This window comes from Macaca thibetana, chromosome 11 (assembly GCF_024542745.1).
Source record: "Macaca thibetana thibetana isolate TM-01 chromosome 11, ASM2454274v1, whole genome shotgun sequence".
NCBI classification, from domain to species: domain Eukaryota; kingdom Metazoa; phylum Chordata; class Mammalia; order Primates; family Cercopithecidae; genus Macaca; species Macaca thibetana.
In genome coordinates, this window is record NC_065588.1 from 61033174 (window position 1) to 61046812 (window position 13639).

Here is a 13639-nt window from a genome sequence, read left to right on the forward strand (position 1 = left end):
TTTTTAGTAGAGATGGGGTTTCACTGTGTTAGCCAGGATGGTCTCGTTCTCCTGACCTCGTGATCCGCCCGCCTTGGCTTCCCAAAGTCCTGGGATTACAGGCATGAGCCACCGTGCCCGGCCATCATTTAGTCTTTGTACTTAAGTCAAGAGAAGTTTATACATCACAATTACAGTGTTATCCTAAATTTGTGTTTTTCTGTGTGCTTCCTATTATCAGTGAGTTTTTTACCCTCACATGCTTTCTTCTTGCTCATTAACATCCTTTTCTTTCAGATTGAAGAACTCTCTTTAGCATTTCTTATAGAATAGATCTAGTGTTGATGAAATCCCTCAGCTTTTGTTTGTCTGGGAAGGTCTCTATTCTTCCTTTATGCTTAAAGGATATTTTCGCTGGATAGACTTACTATTCTAGGGTAGAAGTTTTTTTTTTTTTCTTTTGCAGTTTAAATGTGTCATGCCACTCTCTCCTGGTTATGCCACTCTCTCCTGGCCTGTAAGGTTTCCACTGAGAAGTCTGTTGCAAGACATATTGGAGCTCCATTGTATGTTATTCATTTTTTTTTTTTTGCTTGCTGCTTTTAGGATCATTTCCTTACCCTTGACCTTTGAGAGTTTGATTGTAAAATGCCTTGCGGGAGTCTTCTTTGGGTTAAATCTGTTGGTATTCTATAACCTTGTACTTGACTGTTGATGTACTCCTCTTGGTTTGGGAAGTTCTTTGATATTATCTCTTTGAATAAGCTTCCTATCCCTGTCTCTTTCTCTGTCTCCACTTTAAGGCCAATAGCTCTTAGATTTGCCCTTTTGAGGCTATTTTCTAGATTCTGTAGACATGCTTCATTATTTTTTATTCTTTTTTCTTTTGTCTCCTCTGTGTATTTTCATATAGCCTGTCTTCAAGCTCACTAATTATTCTACTTGATCAATTCTGCTATTAAGAGACTCTGATGCGTTGTTCAGAGTGTTGATTGTATTTTTCAAGTCCATAATTTCTGCTTAACTATTTCACTCTTTTTATTAAATTTTTATGATAGAATTCTGAATTCCTTCTCTGTATTATCTTGAATTTCTTTTGAATTCTCTGTCTGAAAGGTCACATATCTCTGTTTCTCCAGGATTGGTCCCTGGGGCTTTATTTAGTTCATTTGGTGAGGTCATGTTTTCCTGGATGGTGTTGATGCTTGTAAATGTCCTCTTGTGTCTGGACATTGAAGAGTTAGGTGTTATGGTCTTCACAATCTGAGCTTGTTTGTGCCTATCCTCCTTGGGAACGCTTTCCAAGTGTTAGGACAGTCTTGCATTGCTACAGAGAAATACTTGAGAATGGATAATTTATAAAGAAAAGAGGTTTAATTGGTTCATGCAGGCTGTATAAGCAGCATGACCCTGGCATCTGCTTGGCTTCTGCGGAGGCACAGGGAGCTTTTAATCATGGCAAAAGGTAAAGAGGGAACAGACATGTCACATGGCCAGAGCAGGAGAAAGAGAGAGAGTTAGATGGTGGGTGGTGCCACACACTTTTAAATAACCAGGTCTTATGTGAACTCAGAGCAAGAGCTCACTTATCACCAAGGGAATGGCCCAAGCCATTCATGAGGGATGCAGACACCTCCCACCAGGCCCCACCTCCAACATTGGAGATTACAATTCAACATGAGATTTGAGTGAGAAAAATATCCAAATTATCACTAGGTATTAGAAGGGACTTGGGCCCCAAGCCCAGTAATGCTGTGGTTTTTGCAGACTTGTAGAGGTACCACCTTGGTGGTCTTTGAGAAGATCTGGAAGAATTCTCTGGATTACCAGGCAGAGACTCTTATTCTTTTCCTTTAATTTCTCTGAAACATGTGGAGTTTCTCTTTCTGTGATGAGCCCTCTGGAACTGGGGGTGTGGTGATGCAAACACCCCTGTGGCCACTACCACTGGGACCGTGCTGGGTCAGACCTGAAGTTAGCTCAGCATTGGGCCTTGCCCAAGGCCCTTCCCTTCAGGACAGTGAGTTCCCCCTAGGCCCCACGTGTGTCTAGAGTTTTTTTCTGGGAGCCAGGGATTGGAGTTAAAAACCTTAGCAATTTACCTGATATTCTATTCTACTGCAGCTAAGCTGACACTGAAACTACAATGCAAAGTTCTTCCTGCTCTTCCCTCCCCATACCACAGGCAGAAGAACTTCTACCTGTGGCCACCACCACCACTGGTCCATAAGGAGTTCTGCTGGGCCACCACCAATGTTTGCTTAAAGCCCAAGGGCTCTTCCATCAGCTTATGGTGAATGCCTCCAGGCCCGGGATTCACCCTTCAGGGCAGTGGGCCCCCCCTGCCCCAGAGCAGGTCCAGAAATGCTATCCAAGAGCCTGGGCCTGGACTCAGACCCCAAGAGCCTGCTTGTTGCTCTACCCCACTGTGGCTGAGCTGGTATCTAGGGTGCAAGACAAAGTCCCCTTTACTTTTCCCTCTGCTTTTCTCAAACAGAATGAGTTTTTCACCATAGCCACCACAGCTGGGAATATCTGGGTCTCCCCTGAAACCAGCATGTCTCAGAGCTCAGGGCCTATGGCATACTCCCTGGATATGGCTGGTTGTTATTCAGGATCCAAGGACTCTTTAGTCAGCAGGTGATGAATCCTGCAAGTGTTGAGTCCTTCCCTTTAAGGCAACGGGTTCTCTTTTGGCCCAGGGTGTGGCTAGAAATGTCATCTGGGAGCTAGGGCCTGGAATAGGGGCCTCATGACTCTGCCTGGTACCCTATCCTGCTGTGTCTGAGCTGCTATCCAAGATACAAGACAAAGTCCTCTTTACTCTTTATTCTCCTCTCCTTAAGCCGAAGGAAGGAGTCACTTTCATTGCTATGAGCTGCACTGCCTGGCATTGGGGGAGGGATGGCGCAAGTCCTCCGATAGCCACACCAGCTTGTGTCTCCCTAGGTCATGTGCCACCCTAGTTCACTGGCTCTAAGCCCAGCCTAGCACTAGGAGTTGCCTAGGAATTGCAGTCCTTGTGTCCCAGACTGCTGTTCAAGTTTACCTAGGATCCCAGAGCACTTTGGCCTGCGATGGCAAGGCTTGCTGAGGAAATCGAGTTCAACAGCTGAGATGGGCAATTCCCTGCTGGCTAGGTCTGGTTCAAATGCTCCCTCTGAGTGTGAATGCTGGCTGAGCCCAGCACAACTTTGCTCTCCACTGTGACAGAGCAGCACTGAGTTCAGTGTAAAGTCCTCCAGTCACTGCACTCTCTCATCCCCAAGTGCACATACTCTTTCTCCATGTCTTATGGCCACTGCCAGGGGGATTGGGGAGGGGTGGCGTCCATGATTCAAGACTGTCTCTCCTCCCCTCCTCAGTGCCTCTTTCCACGATATGGAGTTCAAATCAGATATTGTGATTATTCACCTAATTTTTGGTTCTTGTTATGGTGCTTCTCTGTGTACAGACAGTTGTTAAAATTTGGTGTTGCAGCAGGGGGCATGAATGGTGTAGGCTTCCATCTGCCGTCTTGCCTGCCCCTCCATTTCCATCAAACTTATTAATTCATTAAGCAAACATTTATTGAGAATCCATGGTTAGTTTTCTGCCTTTTCTTTTTCAATCAATGTTGAATCAAACCAACTTGTAGATGATGGCTGTGTTTCTAGATTCCCTCTGCTCTAATACGGAATGAATCTTTTACCATAGCCACTACAGCTGAGAATATGCTGGGTCTCCCCTGAAGCCAGCGTGTCTCAGAGCTCAGGGCCCATGGCATATTCCCTGGATATTGCTGGTTGTTACTCAGGGTCTTTAGTCAGCAGGTGATGAATCCTACCAGTGCTGGGTCCTTCCCTTTAAGGCAGCGGGTTCCATTTTGGCCCAGGGTGTGGCTAGAAATGTCATCTGGGAGTTAGGGCCTGGAATAGGGGCCCAGCATTTTGCTACCAGAGTAATGATCCATGCTTACTGCTTTGATCATTTCCTTGCTCTACACTAAGTCCTTCAGCACTTCCTTATTACTAACTACAGTAAATAAAATGCTTCAGCCTGATTTTCTATGCTCTGTACTAACTTCTCCAAATATTTATCGAGCACCTCTAAATGTCAGGTAATGTGCCAGGTGCAGGGACACAGAAGAAAGCATGGGCTATGTCTTCGGGAGCCTATAGTCTCCTAGAGCACAGTGTGGGGAGTGCACCGAGGGAGGTTTGCAGAGGGGCTGAGGGCTGAAGAAGAGAGAAGACCTCATCTAGCCTAGGGGGCAGGGATGGAGTGAGTTGGAGGAGAGGAAGTTAGGAAAGCCTTTCTTGAGGGAATTCATGTCTGGTTTTACCTTTACAGAAGAATAGGAGCTGACTAGGCTGTGCGTGTGTGTGTGCGTGTGTGTGTGTGTGTGTGTGTGTGTGTGTGTGTGTAGGGGTGCACATATATGCAAGGGTGGTTGTGTGTGTGTGTGTTTGTGTGTGTGTGTGTTGAAGGCTCTTGTGCAGAGTGGAGAGTCAGTTCGTGTTTGAGAGAGAAGCATGTGTGAAGGACTATTGATAACATACTACATAAGTGTGAGGGGGACTGTCAGAAGGCTGGAATTCAGGGACTGGCTCATGGAAGACCACAATGCCTGGTAAGGCGCTTGGACTTGATGTTTCAGGTCAGTGATTGAGAGATTGTACTTGCTGGAGTTCTAGGGCTTCTGTGGACCCTTTGGAAAGGGGAATAGAAGAGCTGTGGACCTGAAAGATTTTAAGGAGAGGAGGAAAATGTTTGAGTTTTGTTTTAAGTCAACTCCACGGGCAGCTCTGTGAAGGATGGATTTCAAAGGGACAAGTATGACAGCAGGAAGGCCTGCGAGGAGGCAGTGAAGAGTGGAAACAGACTGGAACAGAAACAGCACTTACAAGGTGAAATTGACTGGACTTGGCCATGGAAAAGGGATACAGGGGTGAAAGAAAAAGTAATGGGAGAGAGAGGGCAACCCATAATCTTCTGGCTTAGAAGGAAGAGGGCAAGTTTCTGAGGGGAGGAGGATGGGCTTGTTTTCAGATAGGTTGCTTTAGAGTTGTACTTGGACTGCCCCGTCTCTGACCTATCCAAAGGTGTTCCTGCTATTTCACAGACTCTATGGCACTGGCCATAGCTCTCTTCCCACCCAGGCCTCTGTAGGCCATTGCTCATTCCTGTGACAGGGCTTGTGGTCCCTCTGATGCTGCATCTGTGAAAATCCTATTTGCCCACCTGGATCCTGGATGCCGCATGCCACTCAATCTCTTCTCTCTCCCACTCCCACGGCCTCTGTTATCTCGGAACTCATGGATGATGGCTCTTCTGTACTCCTCCAGTACTGAATATTCTTTTTTTTTTCAAACATGGTCTCACTTTGTCACACAGACTAGAGTGCAGTGGCATGAGCATGACTCACTGTAGTCTTGACTTCCTGGGCTCAAGCGATTCTCCCACCTCAGCCCCCCAAGTAACTGGGTCTACAGGCATGTGCCACCAGGCTGGGCTAATTTTTAAATTTTTTGTAGAGATGGGGTTTCACCATGTTGCCCAGGCTGGTTTTGAACTCTTGGGCTCAAGCAGTCCTCATTCCTCAGCCCTGCAAGTAGCTGGGACTACAGGTGCATGCCACCATGCTTGGCTAATTTTTTAAAATGTATTTTAGAGATGGAGTTTTGCCATGTTTCCCAGGCTGGTCTTAAAGTCCTGGGCCTCAGGCAAGGCCTGCCTTGGCCTCCCAAAGTGTTGGGATTACAGGCATGAACTACTGCACCCGCTCTCTTTTTCAAGTATATTAATTTTTTTTTTCTGTAAGTAGCAAGTTCCTTAATGTTAGGGGCTTCAGCAACATCTAGCTTAGTGCGAAGAATACAACTGGTTACTCAGTGAATACACAGAATCATGGAACGTTAGATCTTGAGGCTGTGGTTTTCAAACTGGACTGTGTAAGAAACATCCCAGGAGTGTATGAAAATGCAGATATTTGGCCCATGGGTGGTTCTGATACAGGTGGTTTTCAGAAAACACTTAGAGAAACACTGGCTTAAAAGAAACTTAAAGATCAATTAAACTAATTCTGTCACGTTAGAGAGAGGAAACTATGAGTTGGAGTGTCAGCAACTTGTCGGTTTCTCAGGTTGTCTAGTGTCAGACCCAAGACTGCCCCCAGGTCGCCGACTCCTAGCCGAATGCTTTTCCTCACCACCCAACACACTGCTTCCACCTATTCAAAAGATGTCTTTCTAAAAGCTGAAATCCTCTTTAGAAGAATAAGGCAACATCTCATTTCACTTACAGTTTAAACGTTGCCAGAAGGAATGAGATGTGTCAGATGCCATCTTTGTCCTCTAGGAATTTCCAATCTTAGGTATTAGGAGAAGGAACCACTTCTTGACGCTGCTAAAAGCAGAAGGATCCTAGAGGGAGAATTGTAGGCTGTGGATTGATTGATGGGATTCCATTTCAGTAGCATCCCTCCTGTCGAGGAAAACATCTGCGTGAAGATGAACTAAGCCTAATTTTGTGCAACTCATGTTTTCATATTTCTTGTAAAGCATATCAATAATTACAAAATATAATGTCTTTTCAGTGCCTAAATATAAATGTCTATTTAAGTGTATGTTGGTAGTTCAGATAGTAAATAGACTTGTTAGTTTTCCTTGACATCATAGAATGTTCAGGAGAGAAATGGTGAATGTCATTTCAAGCCATTCTCTTTCCTATATTCATTTTTTTTAATTTAGTGCTGTCAGCAAACCCGAAATAGCACCAGATGAAAAATGTGGGCTGAACGTAAGGTCTTTATTTTTGAGCTGAAGAGATGACAGCATTCTCCCCTTTCAGTCTTTTCCCTTTCTTTCAGTTCTAAGTGCCATACTGAAAATCAATATGCTGGGTTTTCCCCCTTGTAGATCACTGTTTTCTTATTAGCAATGGTCATTTTCATGTTTGTTTGGTTTTTTTAAATTGATAGGGTTAAAGAAACTGGAGGAATGCTGATTAAATAATGTACCTGGGTATCAGTAGGATTTTTGACAATGCCTGTTGTAAATTCCTTGAGGGCAGTGTGGAGAAAAGTTAGTTAAGATGCTATTATTAGGGTTTGTAGGTGCTTGGGAAGCCTAACTCAAAGTGTTTGTGACTGATTTCCTGTTGTCTGGTGGGAGATCTCATGTACTGAGAGGCAGGACTTTCCTTTGCACCCACTCTGTTCACTTTTTTCCGTCAGTGATGGGGTGGAAATTACAAGGGTATGGATGCTTGTTCAATACAAGGATCATGTTTGATTAATTAAATTGAAATCGTCTGTCCTGCAAAACTGCGTGTGCCCGTAACTGAAAGTGCTTAAGCTGTGCCTTTGTGACCATCTGTTGGAGATGCTCTGGAAGGGACTCCTGCTTGGGAGGGAGGTGGAACTAATATATTTGAATTCCTTTCTAACCCTGTGATTCTATTACTGTACCATATTTTGGCTCTAAGATGATTAGTCAAATCTCTTTCTTGGAATCTGTTGTAAATTTCCGACTTACCAAGGTGGAAGCCTAAAGGTTTCGGAGACCCTGAATGCTATGTCAGTGTGCCAGGGATGCTTATGCTCCTGGGATAAAATGCCTTCAGACGTGAGACCTTCAAGTAAGTGAGTGAATATTTGGGAAGAACTACTATAGACAACTTTGTTTCAGGGATACTGATTTCTTCTTTGAAGGACTAACTAAAAGTCAATGACAGAGAAAGGAAGACCTGAAGTGGAGGATGAAAGTGCAGTGGAGCTAGTTTTCTTTTTGGTCAGGTGTCTTTAGCTGAGTGGCCCCTGAGGGATCTTGCTCAGAGCCTAGACCATCAGCCCCGGCGCAGGGCAGGGTGCAGTAGGGGGCGGATGTACTTCCCTGTTCCTCTTATGAACTTCCTTCACAAGGCTGGATGAGGGAATTTACTGATAGCTTGTTACAAACTGGCAAAATGAAACACAGGTGAACCTTTAGCTCATCATCCTACTTATTGTCTTTAATAAGATATCTTATTTCACTTGTAAGGAATTTTGAAATTCTTAGCATCAAAAATCTCATCTTTTAAAGTTGAATCCAAAGGACATGGGTTTCTTAAATGTCTGAACACATTTCTAAACTGTAAGAGAGGAAAAAAAAGTTACATGAATGAGAGTTGATTCTTGGCCCAACTGTGGGATCGCAGTTGGTGTGTGATGGTCAGTTAGGGCAGTGCAGCTCCTACCCAGTCCCTAGGGAAGGTGCTGTGCTCTGGATCGGCTGCTGAGGAGAGGGTTTCACATCTCTTGCGTTCCCTCAAAAGGGTATGTGGAGCTAAGACATGATCGTAAGAGCAAGCGGGGAAGAATTCTGCAGTGGCAGCGAGGTAGCTGTTGGATACCTTTGTGGGATCAAAGAACATGAGAGTGCTTCTGACTACATTATTAATAAAATTATATGAAGTATTTTGGGCATACGGATGTATTAAGAATAGTACAATAATATCTACATACCCCCCATCCAATTTAAGAAATAAAAATTAACAACCACAGGAAAACACCCTCATATACTTCTCCCTGATCTTATCCCCATCTCCTCTCAGAGGTAACCATGATCCTGAGTTTCACACCCTTTATTTTTTAAATGAGGAAAAGGAGGCCCAGAGAGGTGGGGAACTGGTTTAATTTCACACTTAAGGCTAGTGAGAGCCACAAGATGCCTTCTGCTTCTTTTCTTGGGGCACGGTTTATTGTTAGTAAACCTGTACTCCTCAGCCTTTGGGGTATAATCAAGTCTGGAGTGTCTGTGATAAGACAGCTTAGAGATTATGTTTGCAGTCCTTATAAGCTTGTAGCTTTGCACAGTAAGCATGGAGAATTGAAGAGAAGGAATTTCAGCCAACACCTATTTGTTTGGAATCTTGGGCTGGTACAGTAAAGTATAAAGGGATACTATGACATCTGGGGACAGTAAGATGTACAGGTTGTTAGAATAAAATTGCAGGGGGCTGTCACAGTGGTGGCACTGAGCTATAAAATGAAAAAGCATCACAATCAAACCCCTTTCACAGCCTTCCTTTTGCTACATGCCAAATTAGACATCTTCTAAGCCTTCATAAAAACAGTCCTGCTAAAATAAAAAATACCATTTTAAAATATTTTCCTAGGAAAACATTACCAGGCTATTTCTTTAGCTTCCTAGGAGAAATGAACATGTGATTAATATATATTTTCTGGTGAATAAGTACCAGGATTGAAGAAACATGTTTGGAGCTATTAAATTTTAATAAAAATAAGAAAGCGAACAATATTACTTTTCTGTTGCTGATAGAATGATACATAATTTTGAAATTCTGGTGGAAGCATGGGTGCTTTTCCGCATTTTTATTTATAGAGTTTTAACAGCCTAAGGTTTACACCTTGTCACTTTTTTCTTGTCTTTTTTTTTTTTCTTTCAAATAACACCTAGCAATTTTCACCTAGAACTCATCCACAGACATTTAAAAAGGTGGTATCTTTGGAGAAAACTTGTAGTTGATCGCAAGATCATCCACTAGACTTAATTTTATCCAGAAGGCTGACCTGACATTAAATGTCTAAAAATCATCTAACAGAGCTGTTAAAAGTAAGCACTACGTAGGAAGAACATTTTTGAGTATTTGATACAGAAGACATAGGGAGCTGTGGATTTCTGCATTAATCCATTTATCGAACAACAGGAGGAAATCAGACTGCCCATGATTGCCCACCCTTATTTACCAGTTGAATACCCAGCTGCAGCTGGGTTGATTTGAGAGCTCACTGGGTCGGGTTTAATCATCTTCTTTTGTCTGTCTTGAAAGCAGATGTTGAAGTGTAATCTCTCCACCTGCTGTGTAAGGAGCAGTATCTGCCTCTTCACACTCGACTTCATAAAACTTTAATGTCTTTCCAGGATTGATAAGAGTTGGTGAAGGCTACTGTTTCAGACTTGGCATTTTTGCTTTTGTTTTTCAGACTGTTTATTCCATGGCTCCGTTCCCTTTCCCACAATTGGCAGAGTTGAGGGAAAAATACACCTACAACATTACACCGTTTCCAGCCACAGTTAAACCCACCTCAGTTTCTGGGTAAGATTTTTTAATTCCTCATTGTTTTCATGATGGAAGACTTAATATCTTAATTTGTTATTGTAAATTAATATTTATGAAGCCCCAGAGATATGTTAAAGTAATTTGACGCTTAGAATCTGAATGTCCCTTTCCAAATGGTTTTGATTTAAACTCAAGAGAGATTTTTAAAAGTGTACTTTCCAGAGAAATTTGGAACATAAACTGAAGAGATGTTTAGCAACCCCAAAACTTACCTAATGATATCAAGTATTAAAAATCTCAATAGTTAAAATAGTGTGGAACCTGTATACAAGTACACAGATGAGCTGATTTAAAAACTGTGAAGACCAAAAATTGACAGTTGATAAGGAGTTTATCATATGAAAAATAAGCATATTGAATCAAGGGTGAAAAGTTACACTATTTAGTAAATGATGATGGGCTAATGGGAACTAATTTGGAAAGAAAATGAGAGTCAGACCTCATACTAGATGCCAGGATAAATTCCATATGGATGAATGTATTAAATAGAAACAATGAAATAATAAAATTAGCATAAGAAAATGTGGAAGAATTCCTTTAGTTCTTTGGAATTGGGAAGGCCTTAATAACTGACTCAAAATAAAAAAAAAATAAGTACTTTAAATATAATTTTCTAGATGACCCAAATGGAACAAAACCAAACCTCTATAAGTAGACTCAAAAATATCTGTGGAAGGATATTTTTAACTTACTATACAAAATAGGGACGGATATTGCTAATATATAAAATTCCTAGAAATTGATAAGAAAATGGCCACCCAAGCTGGGTGTGGTGTCTCAGCACTTTGGGAAGCTGAAGCAGGAGGATCACTTAAGGCCAGGAATTCGAGACCAGCCTGGGCAACATAGCAAGACTCTGTCTCTACAAAAATTACAAAAATTAGCTGGGTGTAGTAGTGTATACCTTTAGTCCTAGCTACTTGGGAGGCTGAGGCAGGAGGATTGCTTGCGCCGGGGAGTTTGTAATAACATATTATTGGAAACCACTCAAGTGTATACCATTAGCAGCCTAGTTCCACACTATGGGGTGTGTACATCCAGTAGAACTGTAAGAATGCATAAGGAAGCTCTGTGTATGAATATGGAAAGGTTTCTTTTCTTTGTTTTTTCTAAACCTCGCTTTGTCACCCAGGCTAGAGTGCAGTGGTACAATCATGGCATACTGTGCAGCCTTAACTTTCAGGCTCAAGTGATTTTCCCATATCAGTCTCCTAAATAACTGGGACCACAGGCACGTACCTCCATGCCTGGATAATTTTTAAATTTCTTGCAGAGACAGCGTCTCGCTGTGTTACCCAGTCTGGTCTTGAACTCTTGGGCTCACGCAGTCCTCCTGCCTTAGCCTCCCAAAGTGCTGAGATTACAGGTGTGAGCCACTGTGCCCAGCCCGCAAAGATTTCTTATATGAATAAAGGCATGATGCAGAAGAGTATATATAGTATGCTAATAGTTATCCAAAAAGAAGAGAAAAATAAAAGCATGTAGTCATATTTGCTTATGTGTGCTCAGAGAAACTGAAGAATATGTAAGAACAAGTAACGATGATCACCTGTGGGAGTTAGATGGGAGAGTCTCACAAGTGACCATGGTTACTAGTTTCAATGGGCAGAAGTAGGACAGAGATGGTAAGGAAACTTTTTATAAGTCATGTAATTATATATAATTCTTTTTTTTTTTTTTTTTTTTTGAGACAGAGCCTTGCTCTGTCGTTGCCCAGGCTGGAATGCAGTGGTGTGATCCTGGCTCACTGCAACCTCCGCCTCCCGGGTTCAAGCGATTCTCTAGCCTCAGCCTCTCAAGTAGCTGGAATTACAGGTGCACGGCACCACACCAGGCTAATTTCTATATATTTTTAGTAGAGATGGGGTTTTACTATGTTAATTATATGTACTTCTATGTTAATTATATATATGGCATTTAAACCATGTAACTGTATTATGTTTTGAAATACCTCTGGTTTTCTTTGTATATTTCTTTTTTGTCTTTTATGTTTTTCAAGACGACATAGTAAGGCCAGAGACAGTGATGAAGAGAATGACCCAGACGATGAGGATGCTGTCGTTAATGCAGTGGGGTGTCTTGGACCTTTTAGTGGGTTCCTGGCTCCTGAACTGCAGAAGTACCAAAAACAAATTAAAGGTAAAGAGGTGGCTCTTGATTTAGATTATCAAGATGTATTGGTTTACTACAATAAGAGTAACATTGTGTCCTGTAGATGCCTCAGTAATTTTCTGAACTGGTTACAACTATTAAAAGTCTTTATTAGGCTAGGCATGGTGGGTCATGCCTGTAAGCCCAGCACTTTAGGAGGCTGAGACAGGATGATCATTTGAAGCCAGGTGTTCAAGACTAGCCTAAGCAACATAGGGAGACCCTGTCTCTACCAAAACACAACAACAACAACAACAACAACAACAACAACATTAAAAAGTCGTTACTAGGCTGGGTGTGGTGGCTCACGCTTGTAATCCCAGCACTTTGGGAGGCTGAGGCAGGTGGATCATGAGGTCAGGAGTTCGAGAGCAGCCTGGCCAATATGGTGAAACCCGGTCTCAACTAAAAATGCAAAAATTAGCTGGGTGTGGTGGTGTGTGCCTGTAGTCTCAGCTACTCAGGAGGCTGAGGCAGGAGAACTGCTTGAACCCGGAAGGTGGAGGTTGCAGTGAGCTGAGATCATGCCACTGCACTCCAGCCTGGGCAACAGAGCGAGACTCCATCTTAAAAAAAAATTGTTACTAAAAGCATCTTCTCTGTTACTTTATCTTTTTATTATGTAATAGTTTCTCTCTGTATTATGTGTTACATGCATAATACACATTTCTTTTTCTCTATGGTGACTTTTGCTCCTGTTCATTGGATTCAACTTTGTATGCCCAGTTCCTTAGCACAGAGCCTGGCATATAGTAGATGCTTAATATACTCCATCTGAGTTTAATTTATTCCATACTGGCTTCTCTTACAATAGGATTACCCTTTAAATCAGAACATTATGGTGACCTCTACTTGAAATTTCTTGAGTGACAAGAAACTCATTATTTTACAAGACACTTTGCTAGATTCTTCCCCTTAGTCCATGGTTTCTAGTTACAAAGAGATAACTTCCATCTACCCGTTCTACTAATAGTTCTTCTCTTTGCTTTTTTTTTTCTATTTGAAGCCATCACTGTTTATTAACTGACCAGATTACAAAAATAATCATGGTAGACCCCTTAGTTCATCCGTCTAATAAGCCTGTAGCTCTTCTCTTCCCTATTGCCAGCATTTCTACCTTCCACAAAATAGGAGGTCTTTTTCTTCATTGCACCTTGTGGAGAGGATAATTTAAGGGTCACAGGAAGTTACTGGCTTTTTTGAAGCCTTTCCAACAGTGTAGATCTCATGAATCAGATTCTCCTTGCAGACGATGTCATATTTACCAAGAGATTGAGCAAAGTGTTATCTGTCATGGCAATTTGCTTCTTATCAATTTTGCTATAAAACTTTAGGTTTGGGTACGCCCATGCAATGTATGGTTCTCCAATCCTCACCATGTTAATTGAAGCCTTGCTGAGCTTAA

General features: G+C 42.2%; 1 protein-coding gene across 4 annotated transcripts in view; it reads left to right on the forward strand.

The window, feature by feature from the left end:
* TBC1D30 (TBC1 domain family member 30) overlaps positions 1-13639 on the forward strand; it is a 107655-nt gene that overhangs the window by 83613 nt on the left and 10403 nt on the right. For all 4 annotated transcript variants that reach the window (XM_050748608.1, XM_050748610.1, XM_050748609.1 and 1 more), the window contains 2 exons: positions 9947-10059; positions 12083-12222. In XM_050748608.1, the coding sequence (XP_050604565.1) occupies positions 9947-10059; positions 12083-12222 (253 nt within the window). The remainder of the gene's footprint in view (positions 1-9946; positions 10060-12082; positions 12223-13639) is intronic.